This window comes from Mauremys reevesii, unplaced genomic scaffold (genome assembly GCF_016161935.1).
Source record: "Mauremys reevesii isolate NIE-2019 unplaced genomic scaffold, ASM1616193v1 Contig12, whole genome shotgun sequence".
In the NCBI taxonomy this organism is placed as follows: Eukaryota; Metazoa; Chordata; order Testudines; family Geoemydidae; genus Mauremys; species Mauremys reevesii.
This window is the reverse complement of record NW_024100738.1, coordinates 125,953-152,526: the sequence shown is the minus strand read 5'-3', so window position 1 is coordinate 152,526 and position 26,574 is coordinate 125,953. Positions and strand designations below refer to the sequence as shown.

The 26,574-nt window shown below is 50.3% G+C and overlaps 1 protein-coding gene across 1 annotated transcript; it reads right to left on the bottom strand.

Moving 5' to 3' along the window:
* Window positions 1–248: 248 nt before the first annotated feature.
* On the bottom strand, window positions 249–26,181 carry LOC120392854 (zinc finger protein RFP-like). The gene is made up of 7 exons (XM_039517532.1): window positions 25,738–26,181; window positions 14,173–14,268; window positions 13,358–13,588; window positions 11,909–11,931; window positions 11,076–11,191; window positions 2,583–2,642; window positions 249–889 (listed from the first exon to the last, which is right to left on the bottom strand). The coding sequence occupies exons 1-7, from the start codon at window positions 26,152–26,154 to the stop codon at window positions 378–380; spliced, it is 1,455 nt and encodes a 484-aa protein (XP_039373466.1). The 5' UTR covers window positions 26,155–26,181; the 3' UTR covers window positions 249–377.
* Between the last annotated feature and the right edge of the window lie 393 nt (window positions 26,182–26,574).

Sequence of the window (26,574 nt, the reverse complement as noted above, 5' to 3'; positions counted from 1 at the left end):
TGGGAGCCCCCAGTGAGATCTAAGGACACAGATCTGTACAAAATGCTCCTGGCTGCTGCTGCTTCTCCCCAACCCCCCCAAACCCTGATTGATTCATGCTGTGACCCTGCCACCCCCACCTCCGTCTGCCCCCTGCCCAGCTGTTAGTGCTGCCCCCTGCCCAGCCCCCACCTCTGCCCCTCAGGGCCCCTCCTGCAGCTTCAGGGGTTCTTCCCCCTCCCATCCCTGGGGCTGCAGATAGGGCGGGGGAGGTGCTTCCAGCGGCCAGAGAGATGAGGCACCAGAGGCTGGGTAGATGGGAGTCCTCCAAGGTCATAGAGACTGGGCTGTGTGTGGCTAGAGAGGCTGATTTCCAGTTCCCCCCTCTGCTGTGTGTCTCAGGGACACAGTCTGAGCCGGGATCCCCCCACCCAGAACCAGGGTTGGATTCTCCCCCCAGGGATGGAGCCCGGCGGGAAAGTGAAGATCGGGGCCTCGTCACCAGCATCGATAAATGTCACCTGCCCCCGGTCACAGTCCAGACAAACCCGGATCCTGCTGGGGGCCCGGCTCAGGGGCAGGGGGGTCACAGGGGAGCTGAGAGCCCGGAACTGATCCTCCCATCGCTCCACAGCCCAGATCCCCCCCTCAGGGCTATGGCTGATCCATCCCTTCCTCCCCACAGACTCTCTGGCCACCCCCACAGCCCAGTATCGCCCACCCCCCACCTCCACCTCCCAGCAATGTCTCCCCGAGATGAATCCCTCACAGCCCAGCACACAGGGCCGAGTGTCAAATCTCTCAGGGTTGTTGGGCAGTCGCTGCTGCGTGTCTCCCCGTCTCACACTTTTCCGATCCTCAGACAGGATGAGTTTGGGATGAGCCGTGTCTGGATCCAGAGTCACATTCACTGGAGAGAGAATCAGAGCGTTAGGGGCAGAGCTCAGCCCTGGGGGAGTCTGGGGCCAATTCTCACACTCCCCAGCAGCCCCGTTCTGGCTGGGACAGTCCCGGATCCCAGGGAACAGCCTCTGTGCTGGACACCTGAGGGTACGTCTAGACTACCTGCTGTATCGGTGGGTAGTAATCGATTGAGACGCGATATATTGATCCCCAAATGCGCTCCTGTTGACTCTGGAATTCCACCAGCATGAACAGCAGTAGCGGAGTCGACAGGGGGAGCCGCAGACGTCGATCCCACGCCGTGAGGACGAGAGGTAAATCGATCTAAGATACTTCGACTTCATCTACGCTATTCACATAGCTGAATTTGCGTATCTGAGATCGACACCCCCGCCCCCCCGCCGGTGTAGACCAGCCCTGAGACTGAGCAGAGATGTCACTGCAGCTCCTCAGTCTTTGTAATGGGTTCCACTTCATTAGTTTCTCATTTATCACAGAGGCTTCAGCTCCCACATCCCGCTGCTGGTGTTGCCCCATTCCCAGCAGCACAGACACAGCCAGGAAGGCGTCAGAAGCTTGTATTGAGGGAGCAGAAGTGGCAGGTACCAGCTTTATACCCCAGAGGGAAGCTCCCTCCCCTAATGCAGCTTCCAGTCCTAGGCCAGGGAACAGAGAGGAAGGTGCAGCAATGGGGAACAGCCACTTAAAACCAGAGAGTAGGAGGTGGCACTGGGTGTGGTAGCACCATCTCCAGCCTAGAGCGAAAGGAGGAGCTGACAGTCTCACAGCTAGAGCATCTCCCAATCCAGGAAGCAGGGAGCGGCTCCAATGGGAGAGCCCAGCCCTGCACACAGGAAAGGCAGGATGTTGGAGAAGAGCGATGGGGGACCCTCTGCACCGGGGTGAAGCAGAGGGATGTGGCAGGGAGCTATGTTCGCGTGTGACTCAGTTAAGTGTGTTTCTGTTCATCAGAATGGGGATGAACTCAGCACTAAGGGTGGTGTCAGGACTCTTTTTGTGTCTCCGCCTGCTCCATGGCCCTAACTGAGGCCCTGCCTTCTGGCCAGGCTGGGAGACTTGCTCGCTATGGAGAGCCCCTGACACTCCACCTGCCCTGGACATGGATCCATGGGCCTTTGGCAGCAGTCCTCAGCCCATATCCCCACTCCCCAGGGTGCACCACCCTGGGCAGGTGGAGGATCTAGGGCTTCCCAGTGCAGTCTCTGGATGGCAGCCTGGTTCTGGCTTCTGGCCTGGCCAGGGCCTCAGGGAAAGAGGAGCAGGGGTGGGGCCATTGAGAGAGGCCAGCACCAGGGAGAGATTGGTGCTGCGGGCAGGGGCTGCACTACACAGAGAGGAGCTGCTCAGCTGCCCTGCCCAAAGCATAGATACTGCCTGCCATGCTCCACCCCTGCCCAAGGCTTGCAGTGTGTGTCGCGGGGCAACGTGGCCCTCTTCCCCCAAACTATGCCCATGCTGAAAAGTGTCCTGGTCATCCCACCTTTAAAAGTGTGTGTGTGTGTGTGTTGTTGGGGGAGACATGGGCCCCTGGATCTCCTTACTGTTTAATGCGTTATTTTTAGGGCTGTGTGTGTCATGGTCGCTGTCAGTTTGGTTGGTAACTTTAGCTACAATCTCATGAAGACGTTTTCTCTGGAATTTTCTCATAATTTAAAGGCAATCTTCATCTGCAGACTCACCCTGTCTGTGTTCTCCAAATGATACTCCCCTTTTTCTCTCCAGTTCAGACGGCAGAGTGTCTTGGGGGAGAAAGGAGAAGAGAGGTGAGATTTCAGACTTTCATATTCATAAGAGCATCCCCACTCGGAAACTGTTTTATAATTATGACAGAGAAACAGACAGAGAGGCCCAGAGACACACTCAGGTATTTAATATTAAAAGGTCTGAAATCTATTTCCCCTCTCAGTCAGGCATCTCTCAGCAATGGAGCCAGTAGCCTTGCAGCCTCACAACTATCCCAGGACACACAATCTGTAAGAGATTTACTTTTCCCTCCTCATTCCCTCCCTCCCTTCAGACTCCAGTTGGTTTGTCTCAATCACTTACTGCCTTTTGTCGTAACCTAGACCCAGAGCCTGCAAAGACTTTTCTAAAGGCTTTACCCACTTGGGTCCCTTTGACACTAACCAGATGTTCAGAGTTTGTGAAATTCTGGCTCTAATTGTGAGCTGTTGGGTCTGTCTACTCAGCACCTCTACAGAGAGCAGCACGACGGGACCTCGTCCTCCATAGGCAGAAATGGAAATAATAGTAAAATTATTTTATCAAGCTGGAAATTGAGGTGGGGGAGGGCTGGCTCAAAGGGTCCGATTTCCCCCTGTACCAGGAAAAGGAGAGAGGGGAGGGGCCATTTGTGACTCTGCTGTTCAGTGCCTGGAGGGGCCGGTGCAGACCTTGGTGTTGGTGCCATTAGGCATATCCCTAGATAACTCAGGAGGGTAGAAAAACATAGTATTAATGAAGCTTTTCTGTACCAGGCCTGAATGGACCAAAGTTATTTTATGCTGGTCTAAGAGTCCCTTTATGTTAAATTCTAGTTGAATTCCCAAGTTAGAAGTGAGAATGGAATGTGTAACTGCTTCTTATCAGTACAACACGGACAGCAGGAGATAGTAAAAAGAGGCCCTACTTGTGTTTAGTTTAGAAAGAGGGGAGGGGAGACAAGGTAATAAATTCAGAAGTAAACCAAGGTAACAGCCTTGAAAAGTTACGAGATAAATTGTTTGCTGTCAAGGATGATTTAACCTGTTTGATGTAATTGTTAACTATACACTGAATGTACTATATAGGAGTGGGGAGGAGACTAGTGGGGGGTAATGAGGATGCCTTGTTGGAGTCATGTATAAGAAGACACACACAGCTTGTATCTGTGTGCAGGATTTGAGATTGTAAATATCTCCCTGGCACCTTACTTGGGCTCAAATAAACTTTTTCTGCATTCTCCACCCTGGTGTGATAATTAGTGCGACGCACACCGGGCAACGAACCACTGTTTGCTGCCTCAGGCCTTTTTGGGCCGGCAACAGTCTTGGCGTCCCTGGGTGGGCTCGAGGCAAAATTGTGCCTTGCCCGGACTCCTCCAATGGCCGATGGACGACAGTCACAGCCGATGCCAGCGCGCACCGGTGCTTTTACCGGGGGCCTCGGCAGGGACGTGTCAGACCGACCTTGGAAGGCACAACGGTGCAACGCACTCAGATAGTGGAGAAGCAGTTGCGGGCGACGGTGAGGAACCAGTCCTGTGGATAAGGTAGGAACAGTTCAGTGCTGTTAACCTTTTGTTTGCCTGTTAAGACCTGGGGACGCCCAGTGTCTTCCCATAGGTATGGGGCAGGGATAGAGTACAGGCAGGGCACGGTGTATGCCCCCAGAATGCATTCTAGCAAATTGGAAAGTGTTTGGTTTGGATCCAATGATTAAGGGTAAACTAAAAAGGTTCTGTACAGTAGACTGGCCTCAATATCAACTAGAGAGCCAGGAAAGGTGGCCACCAGAAGGATCACTTAATTACAACATGATCCTTCAATTACTTTTGTTTTGTTAGCGAATGGGTAGCTTTTGAATCTGTTTGTATAAAGAGCTCTTGTAAAAATCCCCCATCATATGCCCCAGAGCTGCACTGGGAGGAGGATTGTCCATGGGAATAATGGTCTTGGTGTGTGTGTGTGTGTATACCAGTGTGAGTGTCTGTTACTGGAAGACGCCCAGATTAACCTGTGAAGCAAATGCTAATGATCAGGAGTAGTCTAACGCAAGCCCAGTAACTAGTGGATCTTTAGGAGATCTGACCCACGGTGGGCTGACTCAGCCTGGCATCGTCCGGCGAGGAAGCTGCCTGGGTCTAGGAATGTGTGAACCTATCTTCCCTCCCCCCCTTCCTTTCCGTGTGGGCTACTGACAGTTTGATCATCTCACTGAATGCAATCAGAGTAGCGGCTCCTCTCCCAGAGACTAGCCGAAGCTCTTTGCTGAAAGGAGGTGTAGAAGAGTCAGTCATCCTCGTTAATCTCTCCTGTGTGAGTGTCCTGTAGGGACAGATTCTTAGTTTATGAGCCGCTAGCGCGGACAGGGCCCCCCTCTTTGTGTGTGTAAGAGGAAAATGGGGGAAGGGACAGTCTAAACATTCTACCTCACCCCCTAAGGGTACCCCAGCATAGTACATGTACGTACATTATGGTCCTGAAACCTGCAGATATTTAGAGAATTGGAATCTTTACACGCGTGAAAATCCATCTAAACAATGTCCATTAGAAGGTATCTTCAATCTAGATAAGATCATATATCTCAGAGGAGCTTTTAATTACCAAAGGAAAAGCCTCTGACACAGTGTGAGCAATTCGTCTAGGAATGGGTTAATTTGAAACTCAGCTAAGCCCAGAGATAAGGAGAGCTGCTCTGTGTATTAGGTCAGACTATGTTAAGTACAAAAGAAAAACTGCTTTTAGCCCTAGCTGGCTGTGGGAAAATATAGACAGAGGTAAATTAAAGGTAATATAAGTTACAGAACTGAGATTGCATTTGCAAAGCTTAACTGTTCAGTGAGATTTAACAGTCTTTGCAATCCCATAGCTGGTATGGCTTGGTGACCTGAACTGGAATCTCTGAAAGAGACACTACAGGAGATTCCAGGGTGTAAAAGAACAGCTCTCCCAAGAGTGGAAGCATGTTGGAAATACTGGATAAGCTGTATACAGAATAATCTCCTGTCCACCTATTCCCCTTCTCTGAATGTTATATACAGACGTGGTCAGTCTGGATATGTGTGAGTATTAAAGTGGCTTAAGGCTTGGGGAAGCTTTGGGGTTTGGTTATATGGTGTGTTTTGTCCTCCCCCAACGTCCTGCAGTAGATAAATTGGTAACAGATTTGTCACAGTTTGGTGAGTAATTGAGAATGGGGGAGCCCTATAGAATTTACACCATCTATTTGTTTTACCTTTGTTATGTTGTGTTTCTTTTGTTTGGAACTGTTGGTGTTATATGTTGAGGATTGCATGATTAAAGGTGAGCCTACTCTCAGCTGCAGTAAGTCTGAGAACTGGAAAGGGGATCTACCCCCAGTTGCAGCAGGACTGGGCAATAGAGTAGTTGGAGAAAAAGAACAAATATGTACTTGATAACTAGAATTGAGCAATTAAGAGCATAGATCATGACCCAGACAGCAACTCAAACCTGCACCCAGGGCAAGTTGCAGGTTTTGAGACAGGATTTCCAGTTAGAAAAGGAAGCCCTGGCTAAGCAAGTACCAGTCCTTCAGGGACTTGCCAAAATTTAACTATTTGTGCTCAGCATACACCGTAATAGCAGTGTGTTTGCTACAAGGGGAAATTAAATAATTAAACACCAGTGGGCCATGTGTTTTGCCCAGGTGGCAAGCCTCACAAGGGAAGACTTAGGTAGTCTTGTGAGTTAAAATGTTTTAGGGAAAAAGACCAGAAGGGTGGGGGCTAGTTGAGAAGCCAACCCCCCCCTTAGTTAAAACTGGCAGTGGAGCAAATTGGTGTCTAGGGAAAGAACGGTTCAGCTAGAAAAGAAGGATCGGGCCCAGGCGGGCCAAGTAACAGACGGAGAGATTGGAAAACGGGTTGGAAACTTTTGAGGGTCTAGTGGAAGAAAGGAGTAAATAGGTATAAACATGGGGATTTCAAATACCCAGGAGGATACTTGTAATAGTGATTTAAGTTGAGAAAAGTGGTTGTTGGAGAAAACAAGTGAGTGATTTTAAGGCAGTGTGAAAAGTTAACTCCGTAGTTGCTGGAGGGAACAGCAGTTGAACTTTGTAAAAATGCTAAAGAGAAAAATTCTTGATGTCTTTGAAATGTTTGTAAATAAATTCAGGCAAAGAAATTATTAGATTGCAATCATTTGGTTATGACCCATTTAGTTGAATTATCTAAAAAATGTATATAGTGCTATGTAATTGAAATCTTATTAGGTTCTAAAGGCACTATAAGTGGTGATGTTTTCTTTCAGTGTTTAAAAGCAGGAGTTAAAAGTAAAGAGCAAGTCAGGAAGCATCTGTATTGATGCAAGTTATCTAACTGATAAAGTAGAAGTCACTGAGACCTAAGCTGCCTATGAAACATATATATGAAAATATGGGGTAATTCCCCTGTTTTGCCTGAAATCAACTAAGGTACTTGTATATTTTCAGTGATGATTGATTGCCCAGAAAGGGTAGACTTCTGTTTTTGTCTTTCAGATAATCAGAGAAAACTGATGCTAGCTGAACAGCATTCAACATACCATGCCTTTGATGGCACAGTAAAAATTATGTTTTGTGTTTTATGTTCTGTCTTGTGGTGTCTGTCTGGTGGCCAAAATTGTTTTGTTTATGGGATGGTCTGGATTGGAATACAGATACTTGTTTTGTTCAACTTGGAATACAAAGTGCTTGGATAAATTGGGAAAAATGTGATATACTAAAGTCTAATACATCTCCTTAAGTAAGAGAAAGAGAAACTTTATTGGCCAAATCTTTTAATTGAAAATTGTTAGTAAAACTTGCATACTAATAGTTTTTGGAAGCAAGGATATGGAAAGTTAACCCACTCCCCATATTGTATTTGGATCCTTCTGGCTATCTCAGATTTCTAGCCAGAGGGCTGGGGATGGTGGGAAACTATTGGACTAGAGGCTCTATGAAATAAACTCACAAAGTGGGTGTGCTTGTCCTAGCTTGTTGTCCCAAAGCTCTGGAAAAGTTTTTTTAGTAAAAGGATAGATGTGACAAACTTTAAATAATAAGACTAATGTACTGTATAAAGGCAATGTATATGTGTTCATTGTTAGAAAAAGATGTATAAGTGAAGGCTAAGTTTCCTTTGTAGGTTAAAAGAAGCCAAACAGGACAAAGGAAGAAGAACGAATTAACTGAGGAAAAATAACTAACATGCTGAGTTTAAAGATAGGGCATTAGCCCCATTTCAGGACACTGCTCTCAGCTAAGACTTAGCTAACAACCAAGACAAGGGGGGCTTAATTAAATGTGCCCACACAGCTGTAGAGTCTGCAAATCGCTGACAGGCACTAATGAAATGTGTTAGGTTTCTTTTTTTCACAGGTAAAGACAAACTACACAAAGACCCTAGGAGGCCTGCCACTTCTTGGAACCAGGAAACTGGATTAATGTAAAGCTCCACCAGCGAAAGACTGCTTTGGCTCTATGCTGGAAAGACCCTTATTAAGTCCTGGTGACCACCAACAGCGTTGTGCAGTGTCAGAATCCAGGATTTCCTGGCCAAAAAGGACATTAAGGACTGACCCTGGTGTAGAAACCAAGAATTATACACTGGCAGGAAGAAATCTGTGGGACCCCTGTTTGAGACTGTGGTATTGATTAGATTTTGGGGTTTATTCTACAGGCTGCACCCTGTGTTTTGGATAAATCCTCCAGCATGTATTGCTCACAAGGGGCTGCCATTAGATTAGTACAACAGAGAGCCTAGATTGTTTCCTCTGCAAGAAGAGGGAATTGACCAGATCTCTGTGGACTCAGGCCAATAATATAGCAACCATTTGAAATATTTTTAAAAGCTGGGAACATGATAAGAAATTGGGCCACCTAGAAAAAGGCCACTAGCCTTATTTTTAAAGCTCAGCTATCCCAAGGACAGGCTGGAGTTGGTGGGTTACATGTCATTTCCACCCTTAGTTCTATGACCCAGAAGTTGCTGACAGAGATGGTATTGAGAATCACTGAGACTGGGAAGGTATTGCAGTGGGATCTGGTATCTTTAGATGGATCTTGAGCACCAGACTTGGCCCACTGCCCTTACAGACTATCAGGAACCATCTGATCTGTGGTCAGGGGGATGACATACTTGGACACTTTCTGGATGGAAGTATGGACATTCACAGTGCTCCTTCCGGGCATGTGGACCGGTTAGGGTGGGTGTGGGCTTCCACATACCGAATCCTACCGGGTCCATAGGGAGGATGAATGTGGAACTGAATACCCCAGCTCCCTAGAGTTTAATTGTTTTTTGTCTTCAAAGTATGAGAAAACTCAGCCAAATGTTTGTTGAGTATTCTCAAAGGGGGGGATTGTTGGTGCCATTAGGCATATCCCTAGATAACTCAGGAGGGTAGAAAAATATAGTATTAATGAAGCTTTTCTGTACCAGGCCTGAATGGACCAAAGTTATTTTATGCTGGTCTAAGAGTCCCTTTATGTTAAATTCTAGTTGAATTCCCAAGTTAGAAGTGAGAATGGAATGTGTAACTGCTTCTTATCAGTACAACACGGACAGCAGGAGATAGTAAAAAGAGGCCCTACTTGTGTTTAGTTTAGAAAGAGGGGAGGGGAGACAAGGTAATAAATTCAGAAGTAAACCAAGGTAACAGCCTTGAAAAGTTACGAGATAAATTGTTTGCTGTCAAGGATGATTTAACCTGTTTGATGTAATTGTTAACTATACACTGAATGTACTATATAGGAGTGGGGAGGAGACTAGTGGGGGGTAATGAGGATGCCTTGTTGGAGTCATGTATAAGAAGACACACACAGCTTGTATCTGTGTGCAGGATTTGAGATTGTAAATATCTCCCTGGCACCTTACTTGGGCTCAAATAAACTTTTTCTGCATTCTCCACCCTGGTGTGATAATTAGTGCGACGCACACCGGGCAACGAACCACTGTTTGCTGCCTCAGGCCTTTTTGGGCCGGCAACATTGGCACAGGCTGAGGAAGTTCTGAAGCCAGCCAGAGTTACATCCCTATGACAATGGCCCCCGTGTGTTTAGGCCACTGTGCAGAGTGTCAGAGGCCCAGCTTTACACGTCCCATGTCGCTCTGTCCCTTGTCCACCTGCTCTCTCTTCCATCCGCCCTCACCACCCCCACCCCATTCCTAGCCCTCTCAGGAACACGCCTTGTGCCTGTAGCTGCTGGGGAGGAGGCACAAGAGGTGCCTGTGCTGGAGGGATCCCTGACCGTGGGGGGAGGGGCTTTCTCCTTCTCTACAGCCCATTTGGCCCAAAGTAGCTGCAAACGGGACCAGAGCTCAGTGATGGGCTGGATCCACTTTGAGAAATGTGCCCCATGGCCGGAGATGGGGCAGTAGACGGGGAGGGCTCTGAGCTATTGAGAGTTCTTTGCCACGTGTCTGTTGGGCTGTTGGGTCTTGCCAAAATGCTCGGTATCCAACTGACCATCATATCTGGGGTGGGGAAGGGATTTCCCCCCAAGTCAGATTGACAGAGAGCCTGGGGATTTATTTCCTTCCTTCCTCTGCAGCCTGGGGCACAGGTCAGTTGCAGATTTGAACTAGAGTCAATGGTGGATTCTCTGTAACTTGTGCAGTGGGGCAGTTACCCTGTTCCTGGGATAAAAGGAGGTAAAAGGTGAAAAGCAGCTGAGGTCGGCTGACTGGGGAGGCAGCCGCAGCTGGGGACACACCCAATTAGGCCACAACTGGCCCTGATCATAGGGCTGGGAGCTAGGCAGGCAAGAGTCTCACTGCAGGGCAGCCTGGGAGCACAGGTTACCTTACACAGAGCAGGGCTGGGGCGGGGCAGGCAGAGCTGGGGAGCTCTGGCCTGGCAAGTCCCCAGGCTGAGGCCTTGTTAAGGGCCAGGGATGGTATTAGGGCTAGAAAGGCAGTAGGTTCAACCCCTTTGCTAATGATGAGTGGACATTGTGGACTGCAGGCTGCCCCAGAGAAAGGGGGCTAGATGACTGGCAGTAACCACTGAGGGACGGTGGGTATAGAGGGTTGAGATGCCCCTGGGAGAGGAGACCCAGAGTGTGGGGGTACTGCTGTGGGCAGAACCCCAAGGTAAGGGGCACTGGAGTCCAGGAGGGGAATGGGGGGCTCTGAGGCAGGAGAGACACTGGCCAGCAGTGGGCACTCTGCAGTGGGAAAGCTAATTCCCTGACTGACCAGCAGGAGGCGCCGCACTGCTGAGTGCTCAACCAGTTACACCTGAAGTTTTAAAATCATGTTTTGAGGACAGAGGTTAGGGGTCAATTGCAGGAGTGGGTGCGTGAGATTCTGTGGCCTGCAGTGTGCAGTTGGTCAGACTGGATGATCATGATGGTCCCTTCTGGCCTTAAAGTCTTTGAATCATTTCTTAATTTAACAGGATCATCTAAGTGTGAACCAATTGATCAGCACCATTCTCTTCTCAGAGGCTTATCCCAATTTCCATTCCTAGATCCCTTCTAGGTACCTTTGAACTTCCCCAGAATCTCCATTAGCACAATCGTTTTCTGGGAGAAACCACTGACTCGCTCTTCCAGTTCAGGAGAAATCTCCTCTGGCTGCTGGAACTTCCCCTTCTCACACCTGGAGGGAAACAATTTCACGTGATTATATTTTACTGTGTGACTTATTATAAGTTCTGGCTAGTGAGTCGCTGCTCTCATGGGCCTGGAGTTAGAATTCCTCGACTTCTCCCAGCCTCAGAGCAGGTGCAACACAGCCCAGGGCCAAGCAACCTTCCCTTCAAAGGTCATTAATATTCTTCAACTCTGGTCTGGAGAGACCAGCTCTGGGGATAAAAGGGGAATTGAGTCTCCATGGCCAATTCACTCCTTGGCCTCCATGCTCTCAGGGACAGGAGGTTCCCAGGTGAAGTGCTGTAGAAATCTGCCTCTAGGAACTAGACTGAGACACCAACTCCCCCTTCCCCAGCTCATTTCTCACAGGTCTCCAAACAGCCCTCAGATGGGGAAAGGCTCTTGAAAACTACTGCCCTGGGCTGAATAGTGACCAGTACCCAGCAGTGACAGGCCCATAGTCCATCTCCACCATCCTGAGGCAGCCAGTCCCCCAGGGATGTGACATCTCTACAAAATACTTGAGGTCAGTTTTTCCCACTGACTGGAGAATTCCAGAGTCTTCTGTACAAGAGTGAGCACCCCAGGATGGAGCTGATCAGAGAGATTTGTATCCAACACGTGATCTCCCCACACATTTTGCTGTAGAGCCCCGGGGAGGTGCGGTGCTACCCTCATCATCAAGCTCCTTCCCATCATTGTGGAGTGCGAGGGAGCCACATACCTGCTCAAGGTGGTTCTGACGTCCTAGAGGAGAGAGAGACAAAAGATTTTCAGTCCTCTCTGACACACATGCACACAGGGGATTCCAGGGAAGGGGTTTAGGAAGTATGGGGGAAGAACCCCTGCCCTGGCCCCAGGGCCATTGATTCCCTGAGCTAATGGGGCTTTTCCATCTTTCATATCCCTGTGACTCTGCTAAGAATAATACTCACTCAGATGTCAGCAATGCACATGCTGAGTGACACTGAGATCTCCGACTGCTGGACTCCAGTGCTTATGATTCAGCAGCCCGCTCCTCCCTCTGTGGGGGTCTGGCATGTTTCTAATGATGAGTGCCGGTTTCCAATTGTCCCTGGGGGTGCTCAACCCCATGCCCCACCTCCACTCCAAACCTTTGCCACACCCCAACCCAACTCTTCCCACTCCCACTCAACCTCCACCCTGTCTCTTCCTCGTCTCCTCTTGTGAGCTGCCATAAATATAAAGGAAAGAGTCACATAAAATACCTCCTTGCAGCTGTACTGAATCGCTTTACCTCTAAGGGGTTAAGAAGCTCAGATAACCTGGTTGGCTCCTGACCAGAAGGACCGATAAGGAAAGAAGCTACTTTCAAATTGGGTGGGTTGCGGTAGGTTTTGTTTGGGCTCTGTTTGTTTGTTCCCTCTCCTGATAGAGAGATAGACCAAGCAGAGACAACATCTCCTGAAAACCTACCTAAAATGATCCATCTAAGATTACAAAAATTCTAACTAAGGCAAGGAAATGTGAATTTTCCCTATGCTAAGAGGTAGATTTAGTCCTGTTTTTGTAACATTGAAGCTGAGTCCAGAGGGGAGTCCTCTGTGTTTGAAATCTTTTTATTGCCCTGTAAAGTTACCTTCCATCCTGATTTTGCACGTGTGATTCTTGTACTTTTTTCTTTATAATAAAGTTCTTATTTAAAGAACCTGATTGATTTTAGTGTCCTAAAGATAAGGATGTGGTCTGTACTAACATTAAAGGCAATTGGTTGGTATATTATTCTCAAGCCTCCCCAGGAAAGGGGTGAACGGACTTGGGGGGGGATATTTTGGGGGAATAGGGATTCCAAGTGACCCATCTCTGATTTTTTGTTTAAATCACGTGGTGGTGGCAGCAAGGACAAGGAAAGGAATTTGTGCCTTGAGGAACTTTTTAACTTAAACTGATGAAATATGAGATTTCATGTGGGTCCCCACATCTGTCCCCCAGAGTTCAAAGTGGGGAGGGAATCCTAACATGAGCACACTCCCTCCCCACTCCTCCCACTCCCTCCCAGCATCTCCTGCACACAGTGGAACAGCTGATCGCAGCAGGCAGATGGTGCTGGAAGAAGGGGGAGGAGTTGATCAGCAGGGCTGACGGTGGGTAGCACTGAGGGGGAGAGCTGGCTGTCCTGGAGCACCCACCTATGTTTCTCATTCAGTCTCACCTGGAGGAATTTACTCGCTGGCTTCTGACACTTCCCCTCCATCTCATTGATCAGCTCACTCAGACGGGAAATCTGCTTGGAGAGTTTACTGACATTTTCATTCTGGATCCTCACAATCTCCTTGTCCAGCTTCTCCAGCTGGGCCAGCAGGAGTCGCTCTTGTTCCTCCAGGAACTGCTGCACTTGCTGAAATTCAGACACAATCTTCTGCCTCTCGGTTTGTGTTTGTTTCTGTATGAAATAGGGCAAGGGTTGGTCAGGGACATGGATGGAGCCCAGGGTCCTTTCATGGAGAGCTGAGTGTGCAGGAGGGTGATTTTCTTTGAAAATCCTCAGATTTCTGACATTTGACTCTACCCTGTGGGTACTAGGCAGGGGATTCTCTCACACCTTCCCTTTTGGCCCCTGTATCCCTGTGAAAGGGATGTTTCTCTGTCAGTCATGGTCAGCATCTTCTGTTATTTATGGTCTGTGGAAATTCAGATCCAGAGCAGCAGGAGGCAGGACTCAGCACTACACTGACAGAGACGTCAGGGGAGTTAAAAGAAACAAATGTTTTAAAAATGCACAAAATGTCCAGACACAGTGGACAAGCACTTCACGGGGACATTTGTGTGAATTCAGGCAAACCACAAGGGCTACTCATCAACTGAAATGAAAGCTTAGGGCTTGTCTACACATGAATCAAACCCAGCAATCCGTGATCATGGAGAAACACACACAAGCCCATGTTCACGTAGGCCACACAGGAGTCTGCCTCCAATCAGACCTCCCACTGCCAGTCCCACAGCTGGTTCATAACAACAGGCACCTACCAGATATTCCCGGCAATTCCTCTCTCCAGTCGCTTTCAATCCCAGCAGCTTTTCTCTCTCTTTCCTCAGAGTTTTCAAATGGGCCTGGATTCTTTCCTGAAGAAACAGAAATGATTTGGGAAGTTTCATCTGGATAGTTGAGAGATGCTTGGAAGTGGGTGTTTTTCCAACCGAAACCCAAGATGATTGTGGTTCTAATCGCTTTGGGACATCAGGACCACCAAGGTGATGAAACCTCATTAATGGAAACTAGGAGAGTGTCACATTCAGACTCGTTACCAATTCTGGTTCAGTGTTTTTAGTAATTAACAAGAGATCTCAATTATACCCAAGCTTTACTGGTATTTGTGAATTGATTAATGGTACAGAGTATAACAAAGGGCACTGGAGTCACATGGGGGTGAATCAATAAACCTGTTTTTTGAAGGTTTAACAGACAAAGTGATACAAATCTCAGAAGCCACCACGGTTTAAATATGGGCTGGGATTTCAGCCCTGAAGCCCTGGGGCTGCACTGGTTGGGCAGAGCTGGTCTAAGCACCAGGGCAAAACTCGTGAGATGTCGGGAGGCCATTCGTCTGGTTTGAAGCTGCACAGTCCTGTTTTGTGGAGCACTATCCCTGTCCGGCAGGGACCCAGCACTGGATGTAGCTTTGTCTGGTGCAAAAGGGAGAGGAGGAGACTGAGGCTGCAGGAGGACACCCGTGAGGGTGGGGGCAACGCTGGGGTGGCACCTTCATGCAGAATGATGCAGGCGGGTGGCACGCTGGAAAAAACGGTGGTGGGGTCCACACAGGGTGACTGATACTGGTGAGGACGGGCCCATGCAGGCAGACGTGGGTATAGGCGATGTTCTGGGGATGCCTCAGTGACCTCCCTAATTAGATATAATGCAGATTTGTATAAAGGACGGGTTGGGGGTTGCCCCAGTGCTGTCCTAACCCCTCTCCATGGCACTGCCCCCTGGGCAGGTACCCCACAGTCCCATTCCCTGGTAAAGATCCCGGAAGCAGTGCATTCTGGGAGATTACAACAGGCTGCCTGGTGGGACTAACAGAACAGCTCTGGCTGGTCCTTGCCCACGTACACAACAGAGCAGGTCAGACTGGCACCGGTCAGCTCCAGCCTGGGGTTGGTTTTGCTACAATCCAGTGAAATCACAGTGGTACTTGGCATGGACCTGAGCTGTCTGGAGCCCTTTTGTGTGCGGACTGAAGGTGCTCGGGGTCCCATGCAGCGTTTAGCCCAGTGATCTCCTCTAGTGCAGGACGGCGGTAGCTGAGTTTAACCCCTCATGGAGAAACACAGGAGTTCAGAATCCCAGTGAGAAACCTCATCTCCCTGGTGGGCCTGGGACCTTTATCAAGGCATCTCTCCCACCTAACGGAGACAATTCATCACTGGGTGGGGCAGATGCTAAGATAGCAGCATGGCAAAGTGATTCAGGTCTTGGACTGGGTCTGGGGAGATCTGGGTTCTATGCTAAGCTCTGTCACTGACATGCTCGGTGACTATGTGCAACTCACTGCCCCGCTTTGTGCCTCAGTTTCCCTTCCCACCTTTTGTCTAGCTAGACCAGTGGTAACCTACGAGTCGATTGCGATCAACTAGTTGATTCTGGAGATTCTCCCAGTCGATCGCAATCTCTGGCAGCTGTGCGGCACTCCCAGAAGGGGCCAGCTTGCCCCTGCAGCCTGGGGTGAGGGCAGGGTTCTCCTCACGGGGCTCCTGCCTGCAAGCGCCACCCCCCACAGCTCCCATTGGCCAGAAATGGAGAACTGTGGCCAATGGGAGCTGCGGGAGTAGTTCCTGCAGAGAGGGGCAGCATGTGTAGCCACATGCTCCCCTCCAGGGGCCACAGGGGCACATTGGCCCCTTCCAGGAGTGGTGCAGGGTTGGGAACTCTGCAAAGAACAGAGGGCCGCCCTTAGCCCCGCTGCACTACTGACCAGGAGCTGCCTGAAGCCTGGTCTACACTAGGCGTTTAAATCGGTTTTAGGAGCGTAAAACCGATTTAACGCCACAACCGTCCACACTAGGAGGCACCTTATATCGATTTTAATGGCTCTTTAAACCGGTTTCTGTACTCCTCCCTAACGAGAGGAGTAACGCTAGTATCGGTATTACCATATCGGATTAGAGTTAGTGTGGCCGCTGATCGACGGTATTGGGATACCGGGCGGTATCCCACAGTGCACCAGTGACCGCTCTGGACAGCATTCTGAACTCGGATGCACTGGCCAGGTAGACAGGAAAAGCCCCGCGAACTTTTGAAATTCATTTCCTGCTTCCCCAGCGTGGAGATCTCATCAGCACAGGTGACCACGCACAGCTCATCAGCACAATTAACAATGCAGTCTCCTGAGAATCGTAAAAGAGCCCCAGCATGGACTGCACGGGAGGTACTGGATCTGATCGCTATCTGGGGAGAGGATTCAGTGCTAACAGAACTGCATTCCAAAAGACGAAATGAAAAAGTATTTGAAAGAATTTCTAAGGCCTGGTCTACACTTGGACTTTAAGTCGAATTTAGCAGCGTTATTTCGAACTAACCGCTCAACCGTCCACACCAGGAAGCCATTTAATTCGAAGTAGAGGGCTCTTTAGTTCGAATTTGGTACTCCACCCCGACAGGTGGAGTAGCGCTAAATTCGACATGGCTAGCTCGAATTAGGCTTGGTGTGGATGCTAATCGAACTTAGTAGCTCCGGGAGCTATCCCACACTGCACCACTCTGTTGACGCTCTGGACAGCAGTCCGAGCTTGGATTCTCTGGCCAGCCACACAGGAAATGACCCGCGAAAATTTGAATTCATTTTCCTGTCTGGGCACTTTGAATCTGACGTCCTGGTTGGACATCGGGGCGAGCTCCGCAGCACCTGCAACGATGCAGAGCTCTCCAGCAGAGGAGTCCGGGCAATCCCAGAATAGAAAGAGGTCCCCAGCATGGACTGACCGGGAAGTCATGGATCTGATCGCTGTGTGGGGCGAGGAGTCTGTGCTCTCGGAGCTGCGCTCCAGCAAGCGGAATGCAAAGACCTTCGAGAAGGTCTCGAAAGCCATGAAAGACAAAGGATACAGCCGGGATGCGATGCAGTGCCGCGTGAAAGTCAAGGACCTAAGACAAGGGTATCAAAAAGTCAGAGCGGCAAACGGACGCTCCGGAGCCAAGCCCCAGACATGCCGCTTCTACGAGGCACTGCATGCCATTCTAGGTGGGTCTGCCACCACTGCCCCACCAGTGACGGTGGACTCCGAGGACGGAATAGTGTACCGGGACAGTTCCTCCTCGATGTTTGCTGATGGGGAAGATGAGGACTGGTCTTTGGAGGACGGCGCAGGCGACAGCGAACCCACTCCCACTTTCCCTGACAGCCAGGATCTCTTCATCACCCTCACAGAGATCCCCTACCAACCCTCCCCTGCCGTTAACCCGGACTCAGAATCAGGGGAAGGATCAGGCGGTAAGTGCTATAGACGTGTAAACATTTATTTTTTATAAAATATGTATAGAAAAAATAGAAACACTATATAAAAAATTGTAAATATTAAACTATATGAAAAGTAGGTCCACACAAAGAGGGATTGAAGAAAAATCCTCTAGCGACAATTCAACGAAGGTGTCATACAGTTCCTCGAAAAGCCTCCGCGTGAGGTTTCTTGGGAGAGGTGCCTTGTTGGGCGCTCCGTTGAAGCAAACTCTTCCTTGCCAGGACATCCGAATATACAGAGGGATCATCGCCTCCACGAGCATTGCTGCATATGGTCCTGGTCGGTGCAGCGCTTCCCTTAGCATCCTCTCTTTCTGGGCACAGGTGACCCGCCTCAGGGTGATCTCGTTCTGGAAATACTGCATCTAAGTAGGGCAATTAGTGTATTGTTACTATTGTTAATGGTTTAAAATTAGGTTGCATAACAATGACCCTCACCTAACAGCCACGTGCTAGAGGCCACAGAGAACAAGCATACATTGATCTTTCCCATGCACTGGCGGGAGGGGCTGCAAAAGGCTCGTCCTTTCTGCTTTCCACATTGCCTTTAGCAGGAGAGCACAGCTATCCACTAACTGATAAGCATTATCTACTGTAAGGCTTACCAGGACTGTCTGCAAGACGGATTCAGCTGTCTCTCCCCGCTTGTCCGCTCTCCTGTGCAATGGCGCCGCCAATGAGAGCGTACTCCGAAATCTCGAACTAGTTCTGAGATCTCGCGAGACTTGGTGCCCTGCATAGTCTTGTTCTCTTAAACTGACTTGACTGTGTTCACTGTCCGCAAACCTGTATTTGTTCAAGGAAATCACTTACTTTTTCGCATCACACAGCTTCGGCTCTTTCCCGGACTGCCCCGGCATCCCCCTCGCAGAGGCTGGCTCAGATTAGACGGCGAAAGAAAAAGACTAGGGACGAGATGTTCCAGGAACTGATGGCCTGCTCCAGAGCAGAGGCGGCAGAGCAGAGACAGTGGAGGGAGACCCTGTGTCAGCAGCATTGCACACACATCGAACGGGAGGATAGGTGGTGGCAGGAAGACCAGCAGGCAACTCAAACGCTGCTTGGGCTAATGAGGGAGCAAACGGACACGCTCCGGCGCCTTGTAGATGTTCTGCAGGACCGCAGGCAGGAGGAGAGAGCCCCCCTGCACTGCATCTGCAACCGCCCTCCAATGCCAAGAAGTCCTGTCCCCCCTCACCCAAAGTTACAAGAAGGAGGGGCGGTAGGGTCCGTGAGAACTCTCACTGCACCGCAGCAGAGCGCTAATGTACAAGACACCTCTCGCGCTCTAAATTTGTAGAAGTTCTTCCCTTACAGGATCACCCAGTCCCAAATCCAAGTTTCAACCCCCCACTGTGTATAACATTATTAAAAGTGGTTTGCTGTTACTCACTGTTTCCGTCACGTTTCTCGTGTCAGAAGACTTTGTGTGTGTGGGGGGGGGGGTTAATTGCAGTGCATAGCCCACATTACCAGGGTACAGACTTGGGGGCAGGGTCAACTGCAGGGCACACACAGACTGCAGTCACTAGGCACCAGGGTCAGTCTGTGTGGTGTATGCTGCCCCGGGTCATTCGTTGATGTGTATGCTTGTCCAGGGTCCTGGCGCCTGCCATCCCCGAATGTAAAGGCAGGCTTCCCTTACCATGCACTTCGACAGTAGCCACGAGCCTCTCCGCTGCCCTGAGCCCCAAAAAGAGCCCTCATCCAGGGACAGATACTCACCCTTCCCCCACACCCCTCACCCCTTCCAACGCCCAAACCCACAGCCCACAGCCGTCATGCAAACCCCTATCCAAAGACGGCACCCCTCGCCCCTTCCTGCAAACCCACCCATTCCTGCAAACCCACCCCTACATGCACAACCACTGTAAACCGTCCCCCACCCCACAGACCTATGTAGGAGCAGGAGGCTGTCCGTCCTGTATTGGACAAGCGGTCTGTACATCAGTGCACACCGAACCCAGCACAGTATGCTTCCATGTTTCAACCCAGGAACAGAAATGCAAAGTCAACGAAAGATTTATTATTAATTACTGTTACATTTTATTAGTTTTAAAACGTGCTTTGGAAGTGGGGGAAACTTGGAGAACCGGGTTTGTGAGCTCAGATCTAACTCGACACATACAGACACAGGCCCATGATCAGGCTCTCTTAAAATCAAGTGGACAGTCACAGGTTACCCTGCTCTGCGAGGAAACTAGCTTTCAAAGCCTCCCGGATGCACAGCGCTTCCCGCTGGGATATTCTCTCGGCACGGGTGTCTGGCTGATCGTAAACAGCAGCCAGGCGATTTGCCTCAACCTCCCAAGCGGCCAAAAAGGTCTCGCCCTTGCTCTCACAGAGATTGTGGAGCACACAGCAAGCAGCAATAACTACGGGGATATTCTTTTCGCTGATGTCCGAGCGAGTCAGTAAGCTCCGCCATCTCCCCTTGAGACGTCCGAAAGCACACTCCACGACCATTCTGCACTTGCTCAGCCAGTAGTTGAAGAGTTCCTTCTCACTGTCCAAGGCGCCTGTATAGGGCTTCATGAGCCAGGGCATTAGCGGGTAGGCCGGGTCCCCGAGGATCACTGTAGGCATCTGCACATCCCCAACCGTTATTTTGTGGTCCGGGAAGAAAGTACCTGCCTGGAGGCGTTTGAAGAGACCAGAGTTCCTGAACACACGCGCGTCATGAACCTTGCCCGGCCACCCGACGAAGATGTTGGTAAAACGTCCCCTATGGTCCACCAGTGCTTGCAGCACCATTGAAAAGTAGCCCTTTTGGTTAATGTACTCGCTGGCCTGGTGGGCTGGTGCCAGGATAGGGATGTGAGTCCCATCTATAGCCCCACCGCAGTTTGGGAATCCCATCGCGGCGAAGCCATCTATGACGACCTGGACGTTTCCGAGAGTCACTACCTTTGAGAGCAGTTGCTCAACGATTGCGTGGGCTACTTGAATCACAGCAACCCCCATGGTAGATTTGCCCACGCCAAAGTGGTTCGCTACTGACCGGTAGCTGTCTGGCGTGGCAAGTTTCCAGAGGGCTATGGCCACTCGCTTCTGCACACTCAGGGCTGCTCGCATCCATGTGTCCTGGCGCTTCAGGGCAGGGGACAGCAAGTCACACAGTTCAAGGAAAGTGCCCTTACGCATCCTGAAGTTTTGCAGCCACTCTGTTTCATCCCAGACCTGCAGCACTATGCGGTCCCACCAGTCCGTGCTTGTTTCCTGGGCCCAGAATCGCCGTTCCACACCATGAACTTGACCCATTGCCACCATGATCTCCACGGCGCGGCGTACCCTGCTTTGTGAGAGGCCTGCGCCATTCTCCTCACCGTGCTGCCGGAGCCTCCTCACCCGATTTCTCAGCAGCTGACTGTGGAAGAGGTGGACGATAAGGTGCGAGGAGTTGACAACGGCCATAAGTGCAGCGATGATCGCAGCGGGCTCCATGCTCGCAGTGCTGTGGCGTCCGCGCTGTAACCGACCAGAGAAGGGCGCGATCAGATTTCCCGCCGGTGCTTTCAGGGAGGGAGGGCGTGATTGACGGTTCAATGACGACAGTATCCCAAAACCGCCCTCGACACATTTTTTCCCCCAGCAGGCATTGCGAGCTCTACCCAGCATTCCAATGGGCAGCGGGGACTGCGGGAACTGTGGGATAGCTTCCCACAGTGCACCGCTTCGAAAGTCGACGCCGGCCCCGTTAATGTGGACTCAGAAGTTCGAATTAGTGTATTTAGTGTGGATACACAAATTCGACTTCATAAGGTCGAATCCACAAATTCGACTTGAGTAGATTCGAAATAGTCTTGTAGTGTAGACAAGGCCTAAGGCTATGATGGATAAAGGCCACAGCAGGGACTCAGTGCAGTGCAGAGTGAAAGTTAAGGAGCTCAGACAAGCCTACCAGAAAACCAAAGAAGCAAACGGAAGGTCCGGGGCAGGTCGAAAAACATGCCGCTTCTATGCTGAGCTGCATGCAATTTTAGGGGGCTGCGCCACAAGTACCCCACCCCTGATCGTGGATTCCGAGGTGGGGGTTGTAATCTCTGCCATGGCTGAGGATTATGCAGACGGGGAAGATGAAGATGAAGAAGAGGAGGAAGACCTAGCAGAGAGCACACAGCACTCCGTGAGCCCCAGCAGCCAGGAGCTTTTTATCACCCTGACGGATTTACCGTCCTCCCAGCCCTCACAAGCCACTATCCCAGACAATGACGGCATGGAAGGGAGCTCTGGTGAGTGTACCTTTGCAAATAGCAAACATTGTTTTTTAAGCAAGCCTTTTTTAATGATTGATTTGCCCTGAGGACTTGGGATGCATTCGCAGACAGTATAGTTACTTAGAAAAGTTTGTTAACATGTCCGGGGATTGAGAGGAAATCCTCCAGGGACATCTCGATGAAGCGCTCCTGTAGGTACTCCAGAAGCCTTTGCAGAAGGTTTCTGGGCAAGGCAGCCTTGTTCCGCCCACCATGGTAGGAGACTTTACCATGCCATGCATGTAGCAAGTAATCAGGGATCATTGCGTGGCAAAGCATAGCAGCGTATGGTCCCGGTGACTGCTGGCATTCAAGAAGCATCCGCTCTTTATCTTGTCCTGTTATCCTCAGCAAAGTGATATCGTTCAGGATAGCCTGGTTAAAAATCAGGAATTTAAGTAAGGGGGGTGGCCATTTTTCTACTGGGTTCGTGGACTGCAGCAGCTTAAAAAAAACACTTTCCTGCACGTAGCGAAGCGGGGGGAGGGGAGGAGTAAAATGCCGATGATCTTTTCTGTGTTTGGTAACCGGCGATCTTCCCCAAGCTACCAGACACGCAGTGGGTGGGGGGGTGGGGGGGGGGGAAGGTTGTTGATTAGCAGGGAGCTAGCGTGGTATTAGCCATGCATTGCGCGGGAGGGGTAAATCACTACAGAAGCCGAAAGACAGTGGCTTACCATGGCCGCATGCAAGCTGAATTCTGATTCCTGGACCTGTGTCTGTGAGATCTGTAACTCCAGAGCTGCAAGCACTCACTATTAAGATGAAAAATGCGACCTTGTAGGGAAATCACATGTGCTAGGTGAATAGTGCTGTTCACTGTGAAAGAGTATAACCATTGTTCTGTAAAATGTATCTTTCTAAATATTTATCTCCCTCGTGCAGCTGCAAATTTTTCAACCATCCCTCCTCCATCCCAAAGGCTAGAACAGATAAGGCGGAGGAAAAAGAAGATGCGAGATGAGATGTTCTCGGATATTATGGAAGTTACACGCAATGAAAGAGCTCATCTGAATGAGTGGAAGGACGTGGTTTCAAATTACAGGAAAGAGGACAGTGAACGTGAGGACAGGATGGATGAACGTGAGGACAGGAGGGACAACCGAGATGAGAGGTGGCGGCAGGAAGACCGGCAGGAAAATCAGCGGTGGCGGCAGGAAGATCAGCGGTGGCGGGATGCAACTCTGGGACTGCTGCGTGATCAAACTGACATGCTCCGGCGTCTTGTGGAGCTTCAGGAACGGCAGCAGGATCACAGAGTGCCGCTGCAGCCCCTGTATAACCACCCTCAACCCTCACCATGTTCCACATCCTCCTCACCCAGACGTGTAAGAACGCGTGGGGGGAGGCTCCGTGCACCCGCCCACTCCACCCCCGTGGACAGCCCAACCAGAAGGATGTTGTTACTGTGAATTTTTTTTAATGGCCTTCTCCATCCCTCCTATCCTCCTCCCAAACCACACCCTTACTTCTCTCCCTCTTTTTATAATGAATCAATAAAGAATTTGTGCTTTTTAAATGAGAGTGACTTTATTTGCATAAGTAAGCTGTACTCGAAGGGGGAGGGGGAGTTGCTTACAGGGACTGAGTCAATCAAGGGGGTTGGGTGTTCATCAACAAACACAGCAGTCACACTGTACCCTGGCCATTGATGAAGCTCGTTTTCAAAGCTTCTCTGATGCGCACCGTTTCCTGGTGTGCTCTTCTAATCTCCCTGGTGTCTGGCTGCGCATAATCAGCGGCCAGGTGATTTGCCTCAGCCTCCCACCCCGCCATAAAGGTCTCCCCCTTACTCTCACAGAGATTGTGGAGAATACAGCAAGCAGTAATAACATAGGGGACATTGGTTTGGCTGAGGTCTGAGCGAGTCAGTAATGTCCGCCAGCGCGCCTTTAAACGGCCAAATGCACATTCCACCACCATTCTGCACTTGCTCAGCCTGTAATTGAACAGATCCTGACCACTGTCCAGGCTGCCTGTGTATAGCTTCATGAGCCATGGCATCAAGGGGTAGGCTGGGTCCCCCAGGATAACGACAGGCATTTCAACATCCCCAACTGTTATTTTCTGGTCTGGGAAGTAATTCCCTTGCTGCAGCCATTTAAACAGAGTAGTGCTTCTGAAGACACGAGCGTCATGAACCCTCCCTGGCCATCCCACATGGATGTTTGTGAAACGTCCCTTGTGATCTACCAGTGCTTGCAGCACCATTGAAAAGTACCCCTTCCGGTTTACGTACTGGGTGCCCTGGCGCTGCGGTGCCAAGATAGGGATATGGGTTCCATCTATCGCCCCCCCACAGTTAGGGAATCCCAGTTCAGCAAAGCCATCCACTATGGCCTGCACGTTTCCCAGAGTCACAACCTTTCGTAGCAGCAGCTTAGTGATTGCTTTGGCTACTTGCATCACAGCAGCCCCCACAGTTGATTTTCCAACTCCAAATTGATTCCCGACTGACCGGTAGCTGTCTGGCGTTGCAAGCTTCCACAGGGCTATCGCCACTCGCTTCTCTACTGTGAGGGCTGCTCTCATCTTGCAGGGGCAAGCAAGTCACAAAGTTCCATGAAAGTGCGCTTACGCATGCGAAAGTTTCGCAGCCACTGGGAATCGTCCCACACCTGCAACACAATGCGGTCCCACCAGTCAGTGCTTGTTTCCCGGGCCCAAAATCGGCGTTCAATGGATAGGATCTGCCCCATTACCATCAGGATCTCCAAAGTGCAGGGGCCCGCGGTTTGAGAGAATTCTGTGTCTACGTCCTCATCACTGTCATCGCCGCGCTGCCGTATCCGCCTCCTCCTCGCCTCGGATTGAAGGTCCTGGTTCACCATAGACTGCACGAGAGTGCGCGAGGTGTTTAAAACATTCACGATTGCGATATGGAGCTGAGCAGGGTCCATGCTTGCTGTGCTATGGCGTCTGCACAGTTCACCAAGCAAAAAAAGGCGCGAAACGGTTGTCTGCTGCTCAGGGAGGGAGGGGTGAGGCTGTACCCAGAACCACCCGCGACAATGATTTTTGCCCCATCAGGCACTGGGATCTCAACCCGGAAATGCCAAGGGGCGGGGGAGGCTGCGGGAACTATGGGATAGCTACGGGATAGCTACCCACAGTGCAACGCTCCAGAAATCGACGCTAGCCTCGGACCATGGACGCACACCACCGATTTAATGTGTTTAGTGTGGCCGCGCGCACTTGATTTTATAAAATCTGTTTTACACAACCGGTTTATGCAAATTCGGAATAGTCCCATAGTGTAGACGTACCTTGAGGTAAGTCAGTGCTGCCCAGCTGGAGCCAGCTTCCCTCACCCCCTCCTGCACCCTAACACCCTGCCCTAGCCCTGACCCTCCTCCCAGAGCCAGCACTCTGTGCCCACACCTGCACCCCAACACTCTGCCCCAGCCTGGAGCCCCCGCCTGCTCCCCAACCCTTGCCCCAGGCTCAGCCCAGAGCCCCCTCCCCGACTGTAAACCCCTCGGCCCCAGCCCAGAGCCTGCACCCCCACCTGAATCCCAACCTCCTGCCACAGACCGGTGAACGTGAGTGAGGGTGGGGGAGAGCAAGCAATGGAGAGAGGGGGGGTATGGAGTGAGCGGTGTTTCTGGGGCAGGGGGTAGATCCTGCTTTCAAGATTTGATATTTTGCCTCTGTTGCCACACTGCCAGATCATTAATTTTGTTACAGCATCTCCCCACACAATGAAGACTTTACAGAGCTGAATGATGAGTAACATATATGCCAGGTAACTCTCAGTGAAATTAGCCTGAAATTAAAACCCCAAAGTTAACCCATTAAATCTAACAGCAATTTCCAACCTTGTACTCCTGGGCAGCCTCCTGGATGGGGACCACTGTGTGAGCACGGTGAGCCCGGGACTCTCTGCAGATCACACAGATGGGGGTTTGATCTTCCTCACAGAACAGTTTCAGAGCCTCCTGGTGTTCCCCACACACCCCGTCCCCTCCTGCTCCCTTTGCTGCCTGTAAGCTCAACTGCTTGACGAGTTCTACGACATTTGCCAGTTGCCTGTTGGGCCTGAGGTTTCTCTGTTGCACAGTTTCTCTGCACTGAGGGCAGGAGGCGGTTGTAGCGGATCCCTCCCAGCACTGGCTGATGCAGGCTCGGCAGAAATTGTGCCCACACTCCAGACTGACAGGTTCTGTGAAATATTCCAGACAGACGGGACATGTCGCTTCATCCTGGAGACTTTCCACAGGGTTCTCTGCAGCCATGGCTCCCTCTGGGCAGTGGATCAGGGTTAGTTTCAATTTCCTGAATTCACACTATGCCCCGCCTGCAGCAGCAAGGGGGTGTTTCCTTGCCTGAAAATGACTCAGGCTGTTTGCAGAGCAGGGAGAACCCAGCCAATTTCACCCCTGGAGGCTTTACTGAAACAAGGTACCACAAGGGCTCCGGTCCTGCAATCAGCCCCTGTGCGTGTGTGGAAAGTCACTGAGGCATCCTCAGGAGCTGTGTGTTAGGAGTGATAGTCAGGCTGGGCAGAATTTTGTTATAATATATAATTTTGACAGATGATGTTTATTTTAAGCAATTTTTATATTTATTGATTTAAATTTTCACAGCGGCACAACAATCTGGGTTTTAAGCTTTTCATTCCAATTAAAATGTTCACGGTTGTGGGAAATTATGGG

Coding starts and splice junctions, on each gene's coding strand:
- LOC120392854 (XM_039517532.1), bottom strand. CDS start 26,154: ATGGCTGCAGAGAACCCTGTGGAAAGTCTCCAGGATGAAGCGACATGT. Junction 11,932..13,357: donor CAGCGAGTAAATTCCTCCAG/GTGAGACTGAAT, acceptor TCTCTCCTCTAG/GACGTCAGAACCACCTTGAG. Junction 890..2,582: donor ATTTGGAGAACACAGACAGG/GTGAGTCTGCAG, acceptor TTCTCTCTCCAG/TGAATGTGACTCTGGATCCA.